This window comes from Cnephaeus nilssonii, assembly GCF_951640355.1.
Source record: "Cnephaeus nilssonii genome assembly, chromosome: 22".
NCBI classification, from domain to species: domain Eukaryota; kingdom Metazoa; phylum Chordata; class Mammalia; order Chiroptera; family Vespertilionidae; genus Cnephaeus; species Cnephaeus nilssonii.
The window spans coordinates 19,925,477-19,951,072 of record NC_137093.1 but is presented as its reverse complement, the minus strand read 5'-3'; the positions used below and the strand labels follow the sequence as shown (position 1 = coordinate 19,951,072).

The window sequence follows — 25,596 nt, the reverse complement described above, 5'->3', positions numbered from 1 at the left end:
ACCCACAGCCTTTGGGTGTAAGGGATGATGCTTCAACTGAGCCACTGGGCCAGGATGCAGTCACATACATCACTGCCCAGTCGAGCTTTCTACCATGACGGGAACATTACATGTCTGTACTGTCTAACACGGTACCAACCACTGGTCACATGCGGCTACTGAAGCATGTGAAATGAGGCCAGTATGGTTTTAGCTCATTTAAATTTAATTTTAAATGGACACTATGATGAGTAGCTACTCAGCTCAGTCTTCAAGTCACCTCCCCCTTCCCGCCACCGGCCCCTGCTGCCTTCCCCTCCACCTCCCTCCACACAGCCCCAGGGCCACTCTCCTCCCCAAGGCTGGCCCTGTTCCCGGCCTGCCCAGGAGGCTTGCCCCACATGCACCGCTGGGCTCTGTCTGCAGCCCTGAGCCTGCTCCCGTCTGCTGACCTATGCAAGTCACAAACACATCTTCTACTTCCTGCAGGCTCGTCCCACACCTCTGGCCAGGCACGCTGAGTCCTCTGTGCTGGGAGACGCACCCATACTCTACCGTACTCTGCCTGCTCTACTTAATCATTGTCCCTCCATCCTCCTATGCTGCTCTCTGCAGGGACTCCCCTCTGTAGCCCAGGCTGGACGGACCCCAGTCCATGCTCCAGACACTAGACCAGCCCTGCTGGGACCTTGGGAAACCATGTGGCCCGCTAAGTGGCCTTTGAGCTATTTTCCTAAAAACCAAAGGGAAGATACAGTCCGACAGCCACAGGCAGTGAGGAACAAAGAGCCGACCCACTGGAAATAAAGCAATAAGCTTTTCCCCTTTCCCTTACTACAAGAGTATGAAGTGTTATCAGCAGATCTTAAACTATTCTAAGTATTCTTAGATCTCACCACCAATGAATGGCTGTCCTGAGGCTGGGACTGCAGGTGCCGCTCACAGCCGAAGCTCTGGAGCAAGGAGCCAGGTAAGGCCCCTGGCCCATGGCTGCTGCGCTTACATGGGCCGACCGCCCAGGGCTCAGCTGCACTGGGGAAGCCGGCCACCGGGTAAGCAAACCACCTGACTTCTGTGCAGGTCCTTTCTGAATCCTATCAAAATGTCAAATCAGGCCCAGCCAGTGTGGCTCAGTGGTTGAGCGTCGACCTGTGAACCAGGAAATCATGGTTTGATTTCCAGTCAAGGCACAATCCCCAGTTAGGGGGTGTGCAGGATGCAGCCGATCAATGATTCTCTCTCATCATTGATGTTTCTATCTCTTTCTCCCTCTCTGAAATCAATAAAAATGTATTTTAAAAAATGTCTAATCAGCCAATACAGGGGCGGAGGACCCACAGCTGTGGTGGCCATCAGGATGCAGCCAGCAGCAGCTGTCCTCTGTGCAGCTGAATTCTGGGGATGATTGGGGCAAACACTGTCCACGAATGGGAACCAGCTCGTCCAGGGCAATTTATTATTCATCCTCACATGCTAAGTGCGTGGCCAGCCTAGCAGCACCAGGGTTGTTTCCCAATGGTCACAGCTGTATGGATGAGTGAGGCATGATGGGAGCATGCATTGGGCGAAGGGTCTGCTTCTTAGGCAGATGCAAGGATGGATCCTGGCCCTTGGCATGTCCGATCACAGCCACAGAGAAGATCGAGCACGAAGAGTAAGTGGGACGGAGGCGTGCTTGAGAGTAAGGAGAAAGTCATAATCCCAGCACTCAGCAGCTCTCGGGATACTACAGAAACGCATTACCTTTCTCTATGTGGGTTTATTTATATACAAAGCTGGCTGCATATACATAAAAACACAGAGTCATGGGCAGAGTATCAGTTTACTCCTTTTTCCTGCTGCTTGTGTGTGTGTGTGTGTGTGTGTGTGTGTGTGTGTGTGTGTGTTTAATGATCATAATACCATTTTGAAGACGTAACATGCCTAACTTTCACTCCAGCTGCATCCCACTCTGGCTTGAGGAGAAACTTTGACAGAATCCAGGTAGTCAGCTTCAGCAGGGAAACCAGGCTCCATACTCAGTACAATAAAAGCTCCCAAGATAAATATATATATATTTAATCCTGGATGGCAATGCATCCTCCTTCCAATACAGAAACACGGGAGTCTGCCTCTATTTAGTTTGTCTGATTGCTTTAAAGAGGGGGGACAGGTTGGCCCTGGAAAACGATGGTCCTCTATTCATTAGAGTGTCAATAATGCCCAGGCCAGGCATATCGACAGCGGATTAGCTTGGGCTGAGTCTGTGTACAAGACCAGTGCCTTTTTTATCCCAGCTTGTCTCCAGATCAATACACCCATCAGCATTCGAAAATTAGCCCGAGATGAGATTCCGATACTTGAGGTGGTGTGTCAGGCTAAGAGGGCACCTCGCCAACTCACGGAAGGGAACACCTCGTTGGGGATTAGACGTTTTCCATTAGCTTGGACATGAGTGAAAATTGATGTAGGCTCCCTCCCTTCCCCTCCTCCCATCTCCCCATCCCCCACATACTCAACCTCTCTGTGAGTCTATGTAAGACCTCGGAGCTGTAATTCCTGCCATTTGATTCGATAAGCATTTACTAAATGTTCACTTTGGATAGGGCACTTACTTTAGGGCAGGAGCATATAAGCGTAAGAAAAAAAATTATAAAAATGTGGTGCCTATTTTCAAGGAGGCTTCAAAATTCATAACTATTCTTTCCGTTCTCCAGTTCAGAACAGCCCTGCTTCCTACAGCAAATGTCTATGACAGTCCTGTCCTGGTGTTAGGGTCATTGCTAGACAGTCCGCTCTCAAAGGTACAAGTGGGCATGGGGGGGGGAGGCAGGCTGGGGCTAGGGGAACGGTTTCAAATGGACCACCTGGTATAGATGTAAATGATGCCACTGAGGCATTCTGGGAAACTCCTCAGACAATAGTGATTCTCAAGCTTTTTGGCCAACTATCCACAATAAACATGTATTTTACATTAAAAACTTTCAATGACACAGAATTTTATGTAAGAATACCTACTTTGTTGTTTGCAATACACCCTGATAGCTTCTGTGCAATTCTATTTCCTTTAAAAACTGCTGTTTGCACCCAGCAGTTTGAAAAATATTCATTTATACAACTGATAAAAGGAAAATTTCCTTTTGGAAATAAAGAGCAAGAAAAACAAAACAAAAACAACTTGGTTTGACCCAGCTTGCCCACACCTGGAGGGCTCCGATGTCCCAGTGGTGTGATTCCCGGTCCTATCCAGGGCCCACACTGTTCTCACTCCCATTGTGTGTTCTCCGCATCCCTGGTCATACTATCCCACTCTTCACCATTCCTGCCCACACTCCACGCTGCACCCTACCTTCCCACAGCCAGCTTTCCCTTCATTCTTCCTGCTCCTTTGCTCTTTTTCCTTTTTGAGCCACTTTTATCCACCCAAGGTCTCCTTACCATTCCCTGGGCACACTGTCAAGGAGGGGCAGGGAAGGAGCATCTGAAAGAGAAGTTTACTGCCCATTTGGGCGGGTGAAGGGAACTGGGAAAGAAGCGGCCACAGCGGAGCCAGGCTCTGTGTTCAAGGGCCATCGCATTTAAATAATAAAGCAAGGAATTGGTCCACTGTCAAAGATGTCTTAAAAAATTAAAACAACAACAACAGTAGGTTCAAGAATAGCTATCTTAAGCAGCATCTCATGTTCCAGCCCCTCTTCTAAGCGTTCCGCACATTAGCACACGTAAAATGTGGTCCTCCCCACAGCTCCTCACGACACGGACCCATTGCACAGAGGGAAGTCCTGAGGCTCAGTTTGAACCGGATCCAAGTCTCACAGCCAGAAAGCGGCCGAGTCTGATTCTGAGGTCCTCCACACTAGTTAGGAACACGACCACCATGGCTAAGTACTGTCTGAATGCCCCAGGACCAGTTCTGCTTCGTGGGGAAGAGGCGAACACCATTCCCAGGGCCTGAGCATCAACCAAGAGACACCCAAAAAGGAAACGAATGTACAGCTTCCAAAAGCTGGGGCTGAGGGGCGCAACCAAAACATAGTGAATCGGAGGTAGAGAGAACAAACGCGGGGCTGGGAGGTGAGGGAAGATAAAGTGAGTGGGAAACGATGTAGGTGGTGGGCAGGATGCTTCCGGGTAGCTGCCAGAGCCCCTGCATTGGGCTCTGCTTTCTCTGAAGGCAGCGTGAGGGTGTGGCAGGTGTCCGGGGCCAGAACCGAAATGCTGCTCTTCCAATCAAGGGAGCTTAGAATTGGAAGGAACCAAAAAAATCTTCAGAGGAGGAAAAACGCCAAGGAAAGCAATAATTAGAAGAGAATTTTCTGAGAAAATACATTATTGGAACAAAAGCCACAACAACAAAAAATCCTAGTCCTATTCAATGGGAAAATTATTTGAAAACTCACCATGTAATGGCAAGATGACAATTAAGAAGGAGTCCTGGCCAGATGGGACAGATAGACAGAACCCATTTCTGTTGAGGGTCATGGACAAAGTGTTTAGCACAGGCTCTCCAGCGGCCCGCTCAGACCGCCCAGCCAGACCCCGCCTACCTTGCACGATGAGGTGGACCCGGGAGGTCTTGGGGTGGTTGTCCGTCTGCACGGAGCAGGTGTACGGGCCCTCGTCATACACGTCCACGTTCTGGATCTCGATGCTGTACTGGGTTTGGGTGTTGCTCAGGAGAACCACGCGGGGGTCCAGGCACCACTTGTCGTTCCCAGCGTAGAGGATGGTGCTGCGGTTCAGCCAGGCCACCCGGGTGACCCGGTTGTCAATGGTGCACCTGGAGGGAAGACCAGAGGGATACGTCAGAAAAAAAAAATGGGAGCCATCAGGGTGGGGTCCCTGGCAAGGGAGGGGTGAGTTTTTGTGCCTGTCTCCGCTCCCTGCCCCAGTCTCCACGCATGCATGGCCTGGGTGTGACCGGTCACGGATGGCGCATTCTGGGATTGGCGGCAGAGGTCTCATGGGATTAGAGCCTTAGAATATTAGATATGTCACACTTCTGGGTCCTGAGCAGGTCAGTGCCTCTGTAACCACTGAGCACAGGGCCAGTGCAATGGTCCAAACTATTCACAGTTAGAGCCCAAGGCATCTTTCTCACCCTCCCTTCCAGCAGGCCCGCCCTCCTTCTGCTCCAGGATTTCCATGATGCATTACCCCTCACCTTCCTTCCCAGGTGGTCCAAGCGCACTGAGTCATTCAATACTTAGCACAACCCTCTGAGGAAGGTGCTACAGGCAAAGGAATTGAAGAACAAAGAAGCGAAATGCTGCCCCAAATCACACAGATAAAATGCAATAGATCAGAGACCCAGATTGTAACTCCTAAACATTCTTCTCATCTGTGATTAGTGAGTTCTGACAGGAGGCGTCTGAAGTCAAGGCTAACTAGGACCACCACCATTGCAACTTGTCTTCATTATATTCGGGGGCGGCAATGTTCAATTATTGCTACATGAAAGGCTTTTTCCAAGATCTCACCACTGGCTGCACGTGTAAAGACAGATGTTCTTTCTTTTATTTTTGCATCTGGAGTCCCCAAAATGTGGCAGCTCCCTTCGCTTTCCCTACACTTCCACATTTCCCAGCTCCTCTCGCCAGCTCCTCGCCACATCTCTCTGTCTGTATTCGTTTCCTCCTCTCGCTACACCCACTGTGTCCTATGGCCTTAGGCTAAATTCACAACCCTGTCCTCATCCCGACTGTAATGCTGGAAATAGCAACATAGCACAGTTGTCTACAATGGTGCCTCGATTTTATATATGCTTCTGTGGTGTAAAAGTACTCTTACATCCACACTGACTCATCTGATTCCTGCCATAAATCTGTGACCTAGGTGACCTTACCCACTCTCTCCTTTAAAGATCGGACTCCATGGCCTGGTGACTTGCCCCAGGTTAAAGAGCTAGGGGGTGACGTCAGCCCCGGCACTCAGGTTGTCTAGCTCCTGGTCCCTGTGGGCTCTTCGGGATGCAAAGGTGAGTGTCAGCGGGGAGCCAGGATCGCTTCCGCCGAATCCTCAAAATGGTCTGTGGCCACAAACAGCCTAAGGACTGCTGTCGAGTGCACCAGCCTCCTAGGTGGTCCCTCTCGAGAGGAGGGCCCTGCACTGTGCATCCTTTCCGCTTGTGCTTGTGGAAATGTCACACGACCCCGCAGGGCCACTCAGGCGCAGGTGGGAAGGCTTGCTGAGAACTCCCGCAGAGAAAACCGCTCAACCAGAGCGCCTCGCTAGCTGTCCAGCGGGCTCTGTGCTGCCGGCTGTGTTTCCCGGACAGCACAGGGTAGGGATGGTAGAAAGCTGACTAGGAAAGGACCAGGGGGTCTTTCTGACAATGGGCACAGACCGCCTGCATCAGAATCCTATGAGGAGTTTGTTACAGAGTCTCTTTCCTACTGACTCAGAGTCTTTGGGAACTCCCAAAATGTGAATTCCCTAAGATCCCAGTTTGGTCCTATCCACACCAAAGTTTGAAAAACACTTGTGGAGAGCAGTGCACCCCCACAGCCAGCTACATGATTTGTGGGGTTTGGTGCAAAAGGAAAACGCAGAGCCCTTTGGCCGAGGATTATTAAGGATCTCAAGGAGGTGACAGCAGAGCGTTTAACCGAGGGCAGGACCTTGCGGGACTAAGGACACATCCTGATGGGTCTCCGACTCTGCCATGCGTGTGATCTCTGTGGGATCTTACTGAGACGCACACTGTGCTGTGGTGGGTCTGGGCTGGGGCCTGGGAGTCTGCATGTTAGTAACCCCCCAGGTGATGTGCATGCGATGGCGCCTAGACCAGTGGTCTGCAAACTCATTAGTCAACAGAGCCAAGTATCAACAATACAACGATTAAAATTTCTTTTGAGAGCCAGATTTTTTAAACTTCTTCTAACGCCACTTCTTCAAAATAGACTCGCCCAGGCCGTGGTATTTTGTGGAAGAGCCACACTCAAGGGGCCAAAGAGCCGCATGTGGCTCGCAAGCCGCAGTTTGCTGACCACTGGCCTAGACCATCCCTTCAGTAGCGTGAATCTAGAGGAGAATCGCATGCACATTAAGAATGAGAAGCACCGAGTAAGTGCTTCACTGTGCAAAAGTGTGGTCAGAAAACCGTCCATGGAAAGCTTGATGGCAATGCAGCTTTGCAGGCCTCGCTGCAGACGTAATGAGCTGGAGTCAGCGCCGGCATAAGATGCCTAGGTAACCAGGTGAACAGGGAGCGTGGATGGCCTGCCATGTGCTCCAAGCTTCCTTTAGGCTCTGCTGACCATACCCAGAATCTTCTCTGCGCATGCACAGGTGGAGAAGCCCAGCCGGGCCACAGAGGCAGCGCCCGGCGTGTGCTCCTTCCTAGCAGACCCCACGCTCTCCTCTCAGGCTGCCCCGCCTGAAATGCGGGTTTGGAACCACAACGGTTTCAAATCCCTTAAGAACAACTGGCTCCACAGCTCGCTTTGCTGGTAACATACCTGGGATGGTCCTTAAAGTTGGTCCCTACTCTAAGTGTTGCTCGGATTCAACAGGGAAATGGGTGAAATTCATATGCATGGCTAATGCTTATTGAACACCCGTCACTCTGTGCTCAGTACTGAGCGAGCCTATTCCATACACTATTGGATGCTCTCAAAAATGGTTTGGGTTCACTTATCGTTGCCAATTTACAGATGGGGTTAACCGAGGCTAAGCAATGTCCAAATTGATTAAGAGAGCACCAATAGGAAGCTGCAGGACCAACAATCAGAACCAGGGTTTTTGCTGCGGCTGTTCTTTGTGGGTTGGTTTTTTCTTCTCCTCCTCAAATTCAGTGTTCTTGAATGTCCTTATCAGACTCCATCCCATTTACATTCCACGTTCATCTGACTCACCAGGAAGCCCTGATGCATACAGACTGCTGGCTGCGACCTGGCCTGGCGACCGCACTTGAACACCCATTCATTTAGACACCTGGTCTCTGGTGAGCTGGGAGCAGCCGAGCGCGTGGGCCCCAGGAAATGAGTCTTGTTTGAAGCCGTTTCCCATGACTTCACAGGGAGAACTTTCTAATGACCAATATGCTCCGGCAGGCAGAGCTCTAGTTCTTTTCCCGCCAGCAGCCCCGGATGTGACCAGATACAGGTGAACTGCCCTGGTGCGGGAAACGCTGACCGTCAGCCTCAAAACCAAAACCGCTTGAATCCCTGTTTGGATGCCCACAGTGGGGCACCTCGCTGCCTCTTGCCCATGCGGGAGGGCTGTCCTGGCTTCCCTGTGAGCGTCTAATCACTGGAATGGACTGGCACCGAGCAGTCTCACCACACGGCCCCGCGCTCACAGGGCCAAGGATGCTCATTTGCAGGTGCACTCTCGCTCCAAACGCAGCCCGTTTTCAGCGCGGCGGCGCGGCCCCTGTGATATACGGCGCTGAGGTGTTGGCGTAGCTCCAGCTGCGGTTTGGGCACACCCAAGGTCATGTTTAGATGTCCAAACCGTCACAGCAGGAGATCGGTCTTGCTGAGGCTCCTGGCGTTAACGCCGGCTTCTGCAGAGATGGATCGCAGAGGGAACCTGGCCGCCAAGCTCCTGTCACCTCCTCATCCTGCCCCCATCTTCCTGTCTCATTTATCGAGTCCCCACAACAATGCGGAGGAGACAGTTCTCTATGTTTTTTTTTTTTTTTTAAAAGCAAACTGAGCAAAATGCTCTCCCAGTCAGAGCCAGTGCTGTGCTTGGTGGGAGTCGGGAGAAGATAGGGGGTGGGGGGTGGCAGCAGGCTGGCCTCAGTCAACAGGTTCCCTTTCATGCAGACACTGCCCTCAACAGACTCCTAAAACACACCATGGTGTGTCACTTCCCCCATGAGTAGGAAGGTGTCAGACTCCACTCTCCCCGACTAAGCCAGGGAGGCGGCCTTGTCCTCAGGGAACTAGTCACAGGCTGGCGGGAGGCAGCTGGGAGGAGAATTGGAGAGAGAGGAAGGTTTGAAATGCCCTGCCCAAGCCTTGGCAGTCTCTCACCCTCCCCCCCACAATCTGGATATAAGCTGGGCTCCCACCAGCTCCTGCTCTCAGCCCACCCTGCCACACGCAGGAAACAGAGGAACAGCCATTGCACACGTAGGGCGTTTGAATTCAGACCTGGAAGTCCCAACTCCCCAAAGTCCAACCATCTCTCAACCCCAAAAGCCTCCATCCTGCAGCCTCAGCGCTGCCCTCAGTGACTCAGACCCCGGCCTTCCAGGCACTGGCCGTGGGCCTCGGGTGTTGGTGCGAGTGGCCTTCCCCTCTCACCAAGCCTGCTGCTCTCCCCTCCTGAGTGTGCCCCACGGACAGACAGCCCATGGCCTGCCCAAGGCCACATCCTGGCAGAATTCAGACAGACAGACAGACAGGGCCTGGGAGGGACTCTTGCTACCATTTCACTGCTGAGCCTCAGTGCCCTTCTCTGTCTGTGTGTCTGTCTGCATTCTGTTCCTTTTCTTGGAGAAGTTTCTTCTTAGAGAGAAGACGCCTGCTACATTTGGACAGATTCTCCAGGGTGTCCAGCCTGCATGAATCACCAATGCATTTTCTTCGACGGTTAAAGCTTCACGTGTAGTGGACCAGAGGGCCAGCCACAGGTGCCATGCTGGACCTTGCACCTGAGTACAGCACCTGGTGGAGAAAGCGGCGCACCTGCCATTGTCTGCGGCTGCGCTGACAGTGCCAACACTCTCCGATGCAGCCCTCTGTGGCCTTACTCTCTTGTGGGTGAATGTGGCTTCATTACACTTGCTGCGTTTCTACGCAGAGGAATAGCAAAAGTTTCAGCAAGCCCAGGATGAGTGCCACAGAGACGAAGCCATACAAGCGTGGACTCAGGGCCTCCAGCTACTTTGGGTTTGGGAGGCAATGAGAGTGGGAAGGAGACAGAGAGAGAGAAAAAGAAAAAGAGAGAGCTGGAAATTGCTAGAAAAACAGACTCAAAGTTAGGAATGTTTGGACTCTTCTAAAGACAGAGTGTGCTGAAATAAAGAGAAGGATTATTAAAGAAAGAGGGGAAAATCCAGGCTTGGTCTTTCTTAATCCCACCTGCCTGGAGATGTGAGGACTATAATGGAGCCAGGCAGTGGGTAATCCAGCCAGTCCTTCCATCAAATGGCCCTTTCACTGCTTTTAAAAAGCAACACGTCTCAAGCCAGGCTGGGGGCTACGGTGAAATGAGCGCGTCCACCCTTCACGGCACCTGGTCTCAATCTCCTCTTATCGCGCAGAAACGCTCCAGCGGCCCCTAAGTCCGCTTTCTCTGAGCATCGGGCCTGTGCCCAGCCCGCCCCTCGAGCTTCACAGAGAAACACTGCAGACTGGAGGGCGCAGAAGTACCAACACCCGGCTCCTTGGGGTTGGCAGGTGCATCTTCCAGATGTGCTTCCGGGGGAAACCCACCGATGGGCAGCCAGGTGGCTTCACCACCATCCATTCAGACGTCCCTGCACCTTAGCTCTTTATTGCAGAAGAACGTCCAATACTGGGGATGCTAATTTTGACCCTACTGGAATCTGCACTCACCTCAGTGTTTATAACACCGCTTTGGGTCATGTAGAGAGAAAAACAGTGAACTTGCACACAGCTCACACAGGCCTTGCAGCAGCTTTCAACCACTACTATTTTGCTGTAAGTAAAAAAAAAAAAAATACGGCTGTGCGGTGCAAAATCTTTCTTAGTTAAGAAAACAGTGACAGGCTGATCATGCCTGGGTAGAAGCAGAAGGGACTCATAATAGAGGTGAAAGGACTCGGCACGTTTGCAGCTGTGCACATGCTCACTGGGATCCACAGCTGGCAGAGGGCAGCTTGGAGGCTAGGGGAGAGGAGAGAGCAGGCTCTGACGTCCGACTGCTGGAATCCATGTCCCAGCTCTCTATTTGTGTCTCTCCACAAGTCCTCTCACCTCACTGAGGTTCATTTAACTCACCTGGGATGGAAATGATGTTTCCCCCCCTGCATGGCGTTCGTGAGAAGATTAAATGGAACCATTCATGTAAATGCATTGCTTTGTATGTAGTAGAAACCCAGCAAATACTATGATCATACAATCTATCATACATACCGCTTTCTCATCTTGGTGTTCAGATAGATTACATCACTGAGTAGATGCTAAGTCCTGACAATAAGCCATGCCTTATTGTCCTTATGTGCCCTTATGCAACATTGGATTGAACATGAAGTAAGCACTCAATAAATATCTGTGAACTGATTAATTCTTGATTAAAACCTCCCACCTTCCACAAATTGCTGGTAAGTAAAAAACCATGGGCCTGTGTCTGGTGAAGGCCCCGGCTGTGAGAATGCCTACTCTGTGTGTCCCACCAACCTGAAATCACAAACACGTGCACACACCTCCCTCTGCCCTCTGTGGGGGTCAGACCAGTGGAGGCCGCACCTTCACGTCTCCAGCGTGTTGGGTAACGAGAAGGCATGGCTGAGCACCTCTGAGAAGGGCTCTCGCTCAGCTCACCTATCCATCCGCCTTCCTGTCTGAGCCACGGCGGCACAATGGGAGACAAACTCCGCTGAGTTAGGCGGCTGGTGACTTTGCTAAAATGAATGGCGCAGTATTCTGATTTGTCCCGGTGACAAAAACCCGATACTAATCCACATGCTGCGGGAGGCTTGGGACTGCTCTATAGGTCACATCACGCTCCTCAGTCACGGTTCCCACAAGCCACTTCTTTCCTCAGGGACCACGTGCTTGGCCATGTGGAGGAAGGATCTCGAAACAAAGGATGATCTTTGGCAAAGAGACCCTTGACTGTGTCACAGGACCATGGACACAATCCTGTGGTGACCAACACCAGGCTGACTGGAGGCTGTTCTCTCCCTTTTCCCCCTAACATATTCTAAACCATCCCAACACAGAGGGTCTCTTAAGTCCTTTGTGGAGACCAACATTTCCAAGCGGGGAGAGCCCAGAGCGCTGAGGGCGAGTTCAGTAGAGATCCATCTTAGACATCATCTGCCAATGACCTTGATCTCCAGTGAATGACCTCCACAAAGCCCCATCGCACCTCCCACCACACGGCTGCAGGCCTGTACCTGCTACACTGAACTGCTTCTCACTGGAACCCGTGCACGCTGCTCAGTGTTTGGATTCACTGGCTCACTTTACTTGCAATGCCTCCCTTATTGTTTGTTACCCTGATACCAATTTCCCTGCCAAGGCCAATGTTAAATATCATTTTGTATCTCAACTACCTTTGCTCCGCAAACATTTTTAATCCTCCACAAATGGTCCCCAGGCATACACCATCCTGGTGTGTACAGAGAGCAGTGGCCCATGCTATGTCTCCTGGGACAGGGGGAGCTCAGTCAGGGCAGGGAAGAGATGATGTCATGTGCTTCTCTATTCCGGGGACTACTGGTCACTTTTGGGGGGAATCCGGGTCTTGTGAGAGTTAAGGTGGCCGTTTAGGTTGGAAGGAGCTTGCTAAAGAGTCGAGGGCAGGGCAGAGGGAAGGACATGAGCAAGCACGTCGCAGCTGTGACAATCCTGGCGTGATTGCGGAAGGATGGAAATTCGATCTGTGAAGAGTATGAGGCTTTGGTAGAAGAGAGGAAGCCAGGGCGTGAGCATACTGCTATCTCTGTGTCTCCTCGGCCCGCTGCAGAATGGCCAGTACCATAAGCTGGCTCCCCAGCCCTCCAGCTTCCGGCTGGTGCAGCAGACAGCATGGAAAGCAGTGGTGGAGGCAGGGTAGAGAAAGCAGGGGATGGGCATCCACCAGCTAGCTCCATGGCCCCATCAAAGATCACCGCTCCTGGCCCGGGCCCTCTCCACACAGCCCTGTCTCTGTGGTGGGAGCTGTGACCCCCTTTTTTTTATCCTTTCAGGCCTAGAGGTGAATAATGCCCCCTGTTCTAGCCCAGGTCCTGCTGTTTTCCTGCACTGTGGCGACACCTTTGTAAACATCCACTTTATTAAACTCTCCTCAAATTTCCCAGTGGAGCGTGCCATCTTTTTCCTACGGGAACCCTGACGATTTCGGTGGTGCGCCACGTCACGTAGATTATTTTTACTCTATCCCGAAGACAAGACGGACCAGAGAATCAAAGTGAAGAACTTTGCAATGGCAACCTTGAAAAAGTAGGGATGGTTAGAAAAGGCACAAAAGCTTGTGTGTTTCTTCCTGGGGGAGGGGGTCCTCCCGGCGGGATGGGGCTGGGAGGAAGAAATGGGGTCCAGCAATGAATCTGTCTGCAATCCCATTTCCTTCCTTGCTTCGTCTCCCATCCCACGCTCCCTGCAGGACCATGTGCAGCCTGCGCCTGAGGCAGGGGCAGTGTCTTGGAGAATCAGACCCAGCACAGGTGGGGCGGGCACTACTAACCGTTGTCTGATCAGGACACATTTTACAATTACACTTGGAAAACCAGGACACTCCCGGGTAACCCGGGATGGAGGCCACCTTAGGCACACTGTGACATCCATGCTGCAAGGGATCTGGAAGCTCCTCCCAAGCCAGGACCTCGAATGGCAAAAAAAAAACATGTGCCAGGCTGGCAGACCTGTGATAGGAGTGAGCCTCCTGTGAAATCAGCATGCGTGTCACTCCTGGCCCAGCTCTGGGGCTGGTCCCAACTCCAATTTCTTGTTGAAAAATTCCTCCCCCAGGCCTGGGTCCCTCCTGTCATCTCTAAAGGACCGCCTCTGTTTAGGACTTGAACACCACCCCTTGGAAAGAACCTCACCGTTTAGGAGACCAAAACCACAACCAAGGCCAAGAGCAGCCGATGTGTTACTTCCAGGCAGCGTGAAGCCGGCACCCAGGCGGGTCTGATTGCTCAGCAGGTGGGGCCTTACTCCCCGGTTCTCACCCAGAAAACTGTGAACCCTATTGGAGGAGGGAGGGTCACATGGATGTTCCAGGGTAAGACCACAGCGGCTCATTCTCTTTCCTGGGAAGAGACCTCCACTATATCAAGCCCTGCAGTGCCGGAAGGAGGAAGAGCCCAGAGAGCCGGAACTCCATCCAAAGTGACAAGGAGGCTCCCGGGTCCCAGAGCCTCCCAGCTTCTCACTGAATGACCTTAGCCACAGAGTAGCACCTCTTGGGCTGAAATAATTGCTCAGGGCCCGCAAAGGAGTTAGGGGAAGTTAGAGGCAGTGGCCAGCAGGCCGGCTCCCGCCCAGGAGTGTGGCTGCCCAGTGCCCAGTTACAAAGGGCCATTTCCACCATCCGAGAGGTTGAAACAGCGACAGGAGGACAGAAGCAACAGGGACACGGGCTGGAGCAGCCGCCGGGCCCCCTCCTTTTGCACATCCTGCTTTGCTGGCCTGTGGGGAGAAGGGGTCCCCAAAGGCCTGGGAACACAGCACTGCCTACAACAAGGTAATGCAAGAATAATTACGTGCAGAGGAGATCATTGGAGCTCTCCTGGCAGTTCATTTATGTGGTGGGATACCTCGGGGGGGGGGGGGGGGCAGGATGTATCCCCAGAAAGAGGAACGCTCCCAGCGGGGGCCTGCTGCAGCTCCCGGGCCTTCCCCGCTCCTTGCCTGTTTCCCATCAGCTGGCCTCATCTGTGCCCTGTAACAGCGGGCTGGCTGAAGGGCTCCCTCTCAGGGGAGCGCAGATGTCTCAAATCTGTTGGCTGTGAAAGGCGGCTACTGAACCTTGCAGTTCCTCACCTTCTCTCGCCATCATCAAAAGGAACAGCCGCTGGGCGGGGCCAGGAGGCAGGGAGGGGGACAGCTGGGCACCTAGCCAATTGCTGGACTGAGGACTCTGAAAAGCCCTGATAAAACTTGGCTCGGCCCGAAGGAAAAATGGAGAAGAGGGTCTCCCAGGTGTGTCCACCTAAGAGAGGGACCCACCTACCTTGCTGAGAAAGGCCTGGCGGACAGGGTCCAGGCTCATGCAGACCAGGCTGCAGATGGGGGGTGCATGGGTGGGGAACAGAAGCGTGGAGCTGGGGAAACCACTCGGAAGGGGGCCAGAGGCTAGGCCCAGGGCGCAGGTCTTTGGTCCCCAGTAATGTCCCCACCTGTGCTGGACACTGCAGTTGTCAGTGGCAGTCCAGTCCCCCGGGTCCCTTGATTATCTCTGTGCCACTGCCCAGGTCTCCTGCCCTAGGCTGGGGGAGCCCCTCCCACTCGCAGAGAGCCGGGTGTGTCCCTTGGGGCTTGGGCAGCAGGGGCTGACCATGGGGGAGTGGGGGGCCTGGAAACCGCTCTCCCTAACGTACCTACTGGGTCTCACCCTCACCCTCCTGGCTATTTGCCTGGAACTGAGCCTCCACTTGGCTTCTGGCCCTCCCTGCCCTGCTTCCCTCACTCCTTCTGAGGTCTCTCCAGGGAGCACTTCCTTAACAAGTTGATTTCTCGCAAATTCCAATCCCAGGGCCTGCCTCTGGGCTCTGAACTAAGGCAGCCCATTGTAGTTCCCACACACGTTTGGTGATCAGAAGGGGAAACCTTTAAGGAGAGGTTTGAAGCTTGGGAGGCTGCAAAGAGCAGGTGCCAGAAAGATGCCCAGGGCTCTGCCGCCAGGCTTTGGGCAGAGGGCAGAGTGGGTGGTCTGGGCTCAGAGAGAGGAGATGAGACGGGGCTGAGTATTTGCCTGAAGCCGAGAAGAGCAGAGGGAGCTGGGGACATCCGGGAGACAGACACCCAGGGGAATACGATCTAGCCAGGTGTGGGTCCTCCAGGAGACATCCAGGCACATTTCCACAGTGTGTGGTGAGGGGGGAGCATAGGGATTGGAAAACCCATTGAGGGAGAGAGCCCTGAACTCAGGACGAATGAAAAACACCTGTATAAACAGAGAAATGGTGAGAGGGGGTGTTCCACAGGAGGAAAATGCGGTCCAAATGTGTCTATGGATAAGGGGGTACGTTAAATGTCTGTTGTGACAGATGTAGGGACTCTGTGGGGATGCAGAGGGGCCAGCATATCAAGGAAGACTAGGGTCAGCTTGCCAAGGCCCCCAAAAGCCACGCTGAGGGGTTTGCTCTCACCGGCAGCAGTGGACGGCTGCTGAAGGGGGGTGGGTGGCTGAATGGCATGAGGACCTCACCTTTGAGAGCCAGGTAGGAGAGTGACAAGACAACAACAGGGTGGGAGCCAGTCACTGCCAGGAACCATGTCAATGCTGAGGGTCCCCTCTCCACATGGGTTTCCCTTCCAGATACGGTGGTTCTTATTCACACCATCAAATATCTAAGCAGATGTTCTCGTATGGAGACAAGATCAACCTAAACCAGTGGTCGGCAAACTGCGGCTCGTGAGCCACATGCGGCTCTTTGGCCCCTTGAGTGTGGCTCTTCCACAAAATACCACTGCCTGGGGAAGTCTATTTTGAAGAAGTGGCGATAGAAGAAGTTTAAGTTTAAAAAATTTGGCTCTCAAAAGAAATTTCAATCGTTGTACTGTTGATATTTGGCTCTGTTGATTAATGAGTTTGCCGACCACTGCCCTAAACCATGCTGTGGCTCCTGGGCCTCCTATGCATCCCCGAGGCCCATGTAATAACCTTCCCACTGACAAGGAGGCTACACCAGGCCTACCCTTCTCCTCCTTATTTGTACTTCATTTCCCGTTGTTATCTCAAAGGATATGAGTAGACTGAGGGGTGCAAGAACAGGTTTACTGAATTATTCATTTGAGCACCTACTGTGTGCCATGTATGTATTAGTACTTCAGCAATGCAATGCAATCCAGAGATAGACAAGACAGACACAGACAGATGTACGGCTCTTGAAGAAGAGAGGAAAAGCAGATTGTAATGAAGTGTGGGGTCTCAGGAGGGGACACGGTATGCCGGGAAGCCTAGTCTCAGGGGGCCGGGAGGGTCTTGTAGAAGTGGTGTTTGTGCTGAGAACTTTAAAACCGGGTCTACATTTGGTGCTTAGAAGGGCCTCAGAGACCATCTACTGACCTTCAGATAAGAAGCTAGAGACGTTAAGGCAATGCCACACTTCATTTAGAAGCCTGTGGCTATTTAGCAATTCACTTCAAGGAAGACCCAGGAGGAGAGCATGCATTTCCCGATTCCTTCACCTGGGAAAAATAAGTGTTTTCTTCTCAGAAAGATTCAGTAATGAACATCCCAAAGCCTTGACAATGCACTGGGTGTTACTCGGATTTTAACAAGCTCTCCGCCATCTGGAAGCGGCTCTGCATCTGTATATTTTATCTGATCTAACCTCAGCCTGCGTGCTCATGTTTAAGGGAAGTAGTAACCATGCCTAGCGGTTTTGGCTGTTTTTCCATGGAGTCGAGCTGCTGGGTGCTTATTGACCATCTAATCTGCTGTGACAAGCCCGGGTGCCTAGGTTTCCTCTGGCGCCGTTTTCATACGTGTCCAACGTGGGGCAAAATCCCGGCTCACTCGGTTCTCATGGTTTTCAGGAGGGTCAGAGTCAGTATTTCAGAGAAGAGTATAAAGGACTCTACAAGAATAGGCAGGTGTTCGCGTTTACAAATCCTCGATATTATTTTCAAGTAGCTATATGCATGCCTCCATCACCATCTCAGCATTAAACATTTATTTATTGTGCGACTCCGCCTGTGGAGAGGCAGTGCTCAGTCTTCAGAACAAAACATATTCCTTATTCTCTGTAGTTTAGGAGCTTATGATACCAAGAAGATAGCAGCTACTTAAATGAGAGAAAGCAGGGGACCTGCACAGGCAATTTAATAGCAAACACTGTACAGATACAGAAAGGAAGCGGCTCTGGTTTAACCCTGAAAATACAATCCTCGGCCCGGTACCTAAAGCACGATGCCCTTAGGGGAGTTCTGTAGTTCTTCCCTCTGACCCCCAGGGCGGTGCCAGCAGACAGAGCAATGGTGGTGCCGCTGGGTGAGGTGGGTGCAGGCCGAGATGGAGGGGGAGGTGGTGGAGGGTCTGCAGATGCAAATGTCAGCCAGGGGAATCGGTCCTCTCAGCGCTCCTCCCGAAGTAATTTCCTCCAACCAGTGATGGGCAAATAATTGTCTGAGTCCTTTACAGAAACTCTCGGCGCCTTTGCTGAAATTCTCAATTAACTGGTCTCCCTAGGACGCGATGCTAGTTGGGCTGAAGCAGATAGTTCTTTCTCTGCATGAATCGCTCCCTGATCTTGTTCATTCAACAACAGGCTCAAAGTGTTCCCTAATCTCATCCCAATGGACCACCTTCTAAATGCCAGGCACTGGGGGTGGGCGGGAGGATCCAATCTCCCCTCACCTGGCAGGTGGCCGCAGCACCAGCCTCTCCCACTAGCCTCTGGTCTCTGTATTCAACCCTATACTCCACCTCTTTCTGCTGGAAGGACCTTTCTGGCAAACGGGTTAGAGATGTATTTGTTCAAAAGCCTTCAGTGGCTCTCCCAACTTTCAGGATGAAGCTCAAATCTTTCAGGATAACCCACAGGATGCCGCTAGCCTCATTCAGCCCCGTCACCCCACCAGGGAGCTGATCACAGCCCTGTCTGCAGTGTCCTCAGATGGCATGCACTCCCCCGCCAACAGCCCAGTTCCCACGCCGCCCCTCGGTCCCGGGCACCTCTCTCCACTTCTCCCCCATATGCATCTCCCTTCACAAGGTTGCCTCTGCCCCGCCACTCCGCAGCCCCTCACACACTTGTCACAAGGCTTCCAGGCCACAGGGCGGTGGCGAAGGCAGCGTATTTCCTTTGTCTCTCATTTTTGACCCCCTCAACTTGTTGTGCTCACCATGGTACCTAGTCCATTGTCACTGTCAGTAAGTACCCATCTCCATTGCCTGCCGTGAAGGCGCAGGCAGCAGGCATCTCTCCTGATGCAGGTGTCTCTGAGACAATGGGGAGCCTCAGGCACAACCCACGCACTGGAATCGCCCCGCTGTTCTCCGGGGTGGCTCATGCCCGGATGCAGGAGCCTGACACGCTGCCCGTGTAGCACGGCTGAGCCTCGCTACCAGAGGTCACCGAGCCACAGGTCACGCTCCATGAAGGTTGCAAAGTGAAAAGGGAGCGAGCAGGCAGCATATATTTTGTAGGACCGTTTCTCTTAGTTACCCCAAACAGTAAGAGCTCACACTCTCCTGGTACAATCCTTTAGCTAATGATTGCATCTCGGGAAGCATCCGAACAAAGCTGGGGGCAGAGACAGATTTCTAACCCCAGACCCGGGCCTGTGAAATGTATGAACCTGGGCAAGTGATTTCACCTCCGTGACCCTGTTGCCTCATCGGCACAAGACAGAGCGATCTCCCCGCGGCCCCGGCGCTTCAGGGGTGCCCGGTTCTGCTGCCAGCACCTCCACATTTGTCCTGCTCCTGCTGGGCCATGCTGTCCTGAAACCTTGACCGTTCCACTTTTTGCCAAGGTTAGCAGGTTAGAATGCAAAGTGGAGTGGAATTATGAAGGCAAGGACACCAATGACTAAAATGCAATACATGCAAACACATCTTATGCAAATTCTTAAGAGGAAGAGGGCTAGGCGTACAAGAGAGCATGTTTTGTTTCACCTCAGCAGGACACAAAGGATCAAACGATATTAATTAGAGTTTAAATGCATGGGAGTGAAATTAGAGCCACCATTGCTGCTTTCATTGTCATGATGAAGAGAATCACACCAACACCAAACAAAAAAGTCAGAGGGGTAAAAAGGGAGCAGCTTCCCCTCCCCCCACTTGCCAGACACATCCCTCTCCTTCATCTCATGCTTTCTGGGGCTGAGGCTGTGTTTCCCAGCAGCCCTCTGGAAGCCAGCCTGGTCTCCTGCGTGAGGCTTCGTGGCTTTGCCCTCCCCCGCTAATCAGTTGATCTCCAGATGCACGTGGCCTGTCTGCCAGAATGATCTAATATCGGTCACCTCTGGCCTCCATTCTCCTTCTGAGCATATTCATGTGAAAATGAATCTCCTACGGCCCCAAGTCCCGAAGGTCTCTGGCAGTGGGCTCTTCTAATTAAGAACAGGATGCACTTGGGTAGTTTTAGCTTTGTCAGAACCTGTTTGAAATGTTCAATGGTCAGCAGAACCGAAGGAGAAAAAGGGGTGGCGATAGCTTATCTGCAAGAGCTGAGATGATTCTTAAAATGCCTGAGCCAAATTGCACCAGAAAATCCATAAAAGGGAAACAAGGAGGGGAGCAGAGCAGAGGCGGGGGGAGGGGGTGACCAGAGCCCCACTGTCTTCCAGTGACCAGGCCTACACTGCTGGTCCCTCCAATACCCCATATACTTCTTCCGTCTTTCTAATCTTGTGCTACAAACCTGGACTTGAAATGATTGGTGGAGAGAGGCAACTATTTTGTGTGTGTGTGTTGAAGAAAAACGAGGGTGTTAACAGCAGAAATCCAGTTTTTATTGCCTATCAAGTCTTCATTCAGAGACTTTAAATCGGAGCGACAGGAAGCTGCAGGTTGACCCGAAGCTGACCTCACTCCTTGGTAGGTGCGGTAAACCCACCTAAGGTTTACATTGATGAATTCCACCTTTAAGTGCTCCTGTCCCCAAAGTCAGAACAGGAGCCCAGAGGGTCTACGTGATCGGTCAATGTCTCCGAGTCCTGGTATACAGGCTCCTTAGGGCTCGGGCTCGGGGGTCTGTCTGCACCCCTTTGCTACCTTACTACAGACAAAGTCAAACCTTCTGGATCAATGTGTATGCAAGAGGCTGGAAAACTACCCTCTACGTTGGCACTAAAATCACCATTAGAGACGCAATAGTAGCAATACTACTTACACAGTTGTACGCATGATCCAACATTGCTCTCTCTAGAAATGCAGACAGTTTTAGATACCAAGTTCTTAACATGACCATCTCCAAACTGTGAGAATATAGGGCCAAATAGATTCTACCTCATCCGACTCTATCCCCCCACCCACACACCCTGCTTTTGCACACTGTACCTTCCCGGGAGCATAGGATAAAGTGAAGTCTTTACGTAAAAGCAGATTCCCCCCAAAGGCCATTCCATTCCCAGGCAAAGTTCCCAGCACTGCCCATCGCGATTTCTGACCTTACCAGCTGTCTGTGTGTGTGTGGTCTCCTGGAGAGTCAGCTCGGCTAGATGAACTCCTACACCCCAACTATAACCCACTGGAAAATTCCCTGTGGCTGCCATTCCTGTAGGAAGGAGATGTGAATCTTTACAGCCCGGGCCAGTCCCACAGGGAGGTCTCTGCAGAGGCCGCCTCTGCCACTTTCCTCTCTGCTGTCCCTGAGTGGCTTCTACACCCTGCCGCTGAGAGGGTAAGGGGGCCTGGCAGCAGCAGCGAAGATGTAATATTCCGTATGCATATTCACAAGTCATTTATTATCTGTAGAACATTGTTTGGAAATTGCTCTGCTATTTGATTTGTGATAAACGATTAGTAAACATGTTTATCAAAGTAAATAAAACCTGTAGAGTGACTTTAATTGGATTCATATACATTCGTGTCTGGGCAACCTGAAAAGCAGACCCCTTCTGAGAGGCTCTATGGCATCGCCGGCCCCGTGCCCCATGCCCTGTCTTCCTCTCTGTCTCCCCCCGGCCCCTCCCTCTGCATTAAGATTTCATCTAAGCCCTGTCCCACCTTCTTCTGGGGGAAAGTGGAGGACACGCAGGTGAGCTGGCCCAAACGGAAGAATATCATTTGTCCATAAAAGCCTGAAAAAGAGTGTAAAACTTGCAGAGGGTCAATGCCCACATGCCAGTGCTGCCTGGCGCAGGCACTGGAGGAAGAAGGGCGGACAGGAGGCCAGAGCTGGGCTCCGGAACGTGCAGACCATAAACCTAGACATCCCTCAGCTTGCCGGCGAGTCATCCGTTCTCCTATTAATAGCAGCGTCTCCCATCCTGCTTGCCCCAGAAAAACGAAATGAATGAGGCTTGGCTGCAAGTGTAGGAGAGAATAAAGCCCAGGATGGCAATAAATCGGAGTGCCGAGTGGCAGGCACTGTAATCCGCCGCAATGACTCTCTGGCTCAAGGAAAAGCACCTCTTTGGGGAGCCAGTGGAGGGGATCAATGCCCATAAACGCATCCGAGGCAGCGAGCAGCCGCAGAAAAAACAGATCCCGTTGACCAGGACATGCGGTAGATTGCAGGTTGTAAAACCAAATAGAAAGTCATTACAGTGGTGGGCAAAGGGCACAGCCGTGCGCTGGGGGTGCCACGGGGATCCGTGCTAGAAGGGGCTCAGGACGCCCCATGAGACGGAGGGCAGCACTGCCAAGGTTCTGTCCACGCAGCCCTGGGCTCCTGCACTGAGATCCTCCCCTATGCACAGACCACAGGCGGGGAGCGACAGAGGATTTACTGCCACTTAGGCAATAGGTCTATTTAGAAACACGTTCCGACCGGCTTATCAGGGTACTCGTACATCACACACATATTGAGCTGTATTCATTTGGGGTTCGGGTTGCTTTAACCAAAGACTTTCCTGGGAGGCATGCCAGGGTATGTTTTCTGGAACAAGTCCACTCTCCTGTCTCATTCTCCACCTTCTGCTCCAGCAGAGGGCAGAGTCGCCCTGTCAGAAGCAAGCCCAGCCCCGGGGGTGTTGCGGTGGGGGGTGGGGGAGGGGCGGGGGGTGCAGTTTGTACAGAAGGAGTCCAGGGAGAAGGACCAGAAAAGCACAGACATGAATGAATGGTCATCCTGTAAGGCAAGTATGTCAAACTCAAAGGCTAACACGGGCCAAATAAGGTTTAAGTTTCTGTGGGCCGCAAAAAAACAAAAGCTTCAATTTTCATAGAAATGTAGGTTGATTTCAAAAAGTATAGTATTAAAAAAAAAAAAAAAAAAAAAGCAAGAGCAATGAGAAAATTAATGTTTCCTTCCTGACACTTGGCATCTCTTCTCTGCTACTCTCTTTCCTACTTCAGAGGAAATCTTGTTTGCAGTGATTACTTTCAAAATTGACCCAAGGTGAATGTCAGTAATTCTGGATCTGACTGGAGACTTATCTCCTTTCATAATCGTAAATAACTGCTCACACTGTTGTATTGTCTGGGCCGCAAAAATATTGGTTGTGGGCCACATGCGGCCCGCGGGCCATGAGTTTGACATGCTTGCTGTAAGGTGACTGTGGGGATACTTCCCGGAACTCCCAGGACAAAAGACTGGGAGCAGGACCGAAAGGAGTTGAGTTCAAGGGCCCTGGTGTGCAGTGCCTCAGTTTCCCAGCCTGGCAGATGAGCCGAGGAACGAATCCTTTCCCAGGCACCTGTGAGTAAAACCGTTTTACAGGCCCCAGAGAGCGCCGTGGACAGCAGAGCACTGGAGGGGCAGCCACAGAGGCCTCGGCCAGCCCAGCCAGGAGCAGAAGGAAGGCATCTCCCAGCCTCCTTGCTCTGCCTGCGGCTGCACCTTCCCTCCCCGCCTCCTTCCCCGGCTCCCTCTCTGCGTGCACTCCAGTCCTCACCCTTTCCCTCCTGTCTTCCTTTGGCTCCCTTAGCTCCCCTCTGCAGCTCCTGGCCTCCTGGGAGAAATAAAAGCAAAACCCAAAACAACGCCTGTGGGGGAAATCACAGCAGCTGTTTCCCCCTCTTCTGTCCTCTCCTTGGGAGGTGGCTGCGAAGTTCAGGCTCGCTGCCAGCCATGGGGGGAGCTTTGCTTTCCAGTCTGTGCACCTCGTTTTGTCAGCCTCTGCATACCACACCCCAAACAGCATGGCCCCATCTATCACAGGAAAGAAGGGGGGAGGGAAGGAAAAAAAAAAGAACTCGCCACCTTGGTCTCCCATAATGAATGATGGGTGTGGGCGTCTCTTGTCCGCCTCAGCACTGTCCCTGCACCTCCACCTGCCATGAGGAACCCCGCTGGGCTGCAGGGACCCTGCCCCCCACTACTGTCCCCAGTGCTCCTGTACCTGCAATTTCCATCCATCAGGCTTTCTTCTGGGAAGGACCGATGGAATCGGGGTCCTCTTGATTGTGGCTATTTACAGTTCTGTTCACCTCTGCATACATTCACTCTGACACAGATGCCAGACCCTGGCTCTCACGTAGTCTCCCACTGCCCGTTGCACAGGTGCTTACAACATGGGGCTCTCCCTTCCCCCTGCCAAAGCTCTCCTACACACTAGACAGACAGACAGACACACACACACACACACACACACACACACACACACACACACACACACCAGCACACAACACTCTTCTACTTCCCTGAACCCTGTGGGTGCATGTGATTTAGTCTAACTCCATTAGATATCAGAGGAAACATCCTTATTCACTTGGTCAATCAGTCAGCAAATATATATACATATATGTATGTATATATTGCATCCCTACTGTGTGCTAGGGGCTGAGTATACAAATAAGAACATGCCAGGATGCCTGACTGTTGCATGGCCAAAGGCAGGGTGTGTGTGGGACATGCTGAAGCTTTCCAGGTTGAAATGCACATCAGACACACTTGTGGGTAGCTCAGTTGGTTGGCACATTATCCCATGCACCAAAATGTTCAATCCGGTCTGGTCAAATACCAGAGGCAACCGATGATGTTTCTCTCTCACATCCATGTATCTTTTCCCTCTTTCTTCTCTCTCTCTCTCTCTCTCTCTCTCTCTCTCTCTCTCTCTCTCTCTCTCAAAAATCAATAGAGAAGCATGTAAAACACTACATTTTATAAAGACACCCCCTACACACACATGCAGAGTAATCAAAATGAGTTCCACGGCTTTTATTGTTGTGTAACCTGAGGGTCATTACTGGGAGTGGCTGGGAGGATCTGAGTAGGAAACTGATGTAAAAACCTGGCTAGGTGATCAGCACATTTTTAAGCAAGGCCTCCCATCTGGGTCATCCTGGGAACTGGAGTACCTGGCTGGGTACACATTGTTCTAAACAGGTCAGGCGTGTGCTCGGCTGGGCTCTGAGGGGTCGCTGCTGCCCACAGGAGGTCAGATCAAGGAGAAACTGAGAGCACTGGCCAGACCACCCCCTGGGGGCCATGCCAGCCTGTGCCCTGGGGACAGAGATTAAAGTTGTTTACCCAGATTAAAAATCTGGGGTGGGAGGGATTCAGTAAGGAAGGAAGGCAGGCAGGCATGTGGCACCATAGCAATAATGACTGAGTTATTCCCCAGTTTACATGCAGGACTGTGAGGCCTGCTCAGTCCACAGCCTAAGGCCCCAAGCTGCTCAATGAGAGCAGGACTGGGCCTGTGGCAGCCCCTCTCCAGGAGTCCCAGCCTCGGTAACCAGGTCCTGCTCCGCCTCTGGTGCTGGCTTGGCTGGTGGCTGAGCTCAAGGCCCTGGACGAAGTACAGGGATGTGAGGAGGGATTCGTGCATGCAGACACCTAAGTCTGCAGTGAACGGTTGGGGTGGCCTTGCTTGCCACTCAGGGTGTCAGTGCCTGGAGGACCGCCCTGGAGGACCTGCCCTGCAGCTGGGCCTCAGTGGCCACCAGCTGCCCCGCCGCAGGTATGCAGACCCCTCTGGATTGGCGGGCCCACTGTGCACATAGCATGGTTTCTGGGAAGGACCAGCGGCAGGCCAGTTCCCTAGTGCTTCTCAAGGAGAAGTGGCTTTAGGTCCCACCACGGCCCTGGCCCCCATGCCTTCAGGTGGCCCTGACCGGCTTCCTCCATGCCAGCTCCACGCAATGGACCACAGACACCCTGTAAGCGGAGCTCTTATCAGTGGGTCTTCAGTGAGACTTCCAGGGACATATTTAGGTTTAGAAGAGACAGCAGGTTTGTCTCCATGAAAACATTTTTGTGGGAAG

At 52.2% G+C, this 25,596-nt stretch overlaps 1 protein-coding gene across 4 annotated transcripts in view; it reads right to left on the bottom strand.

Moving 5' to 3' along the window:
- The window catches only part of NTM (neurotrimin), a 394,804-nt gene that overhangs the window by 176,051 nt on the left and 193,157 nt on the right, over nt 1–25,596 (bottom strand). For all 4 annotated transcript variants that reach the window (XM_079763174.1, XM_079763171.1, XM_079763172.1 and 1 more), the window contains exon 2: nt 4,506–4,738. In XM_079763174.1, the coding sequence (XP_079619300.1) occupies nt 4,506–4,738 (233 nt within the window). The remainder of the gene's footprint in view (nt 1–4,505; nt 4,739–25,596) is intronic.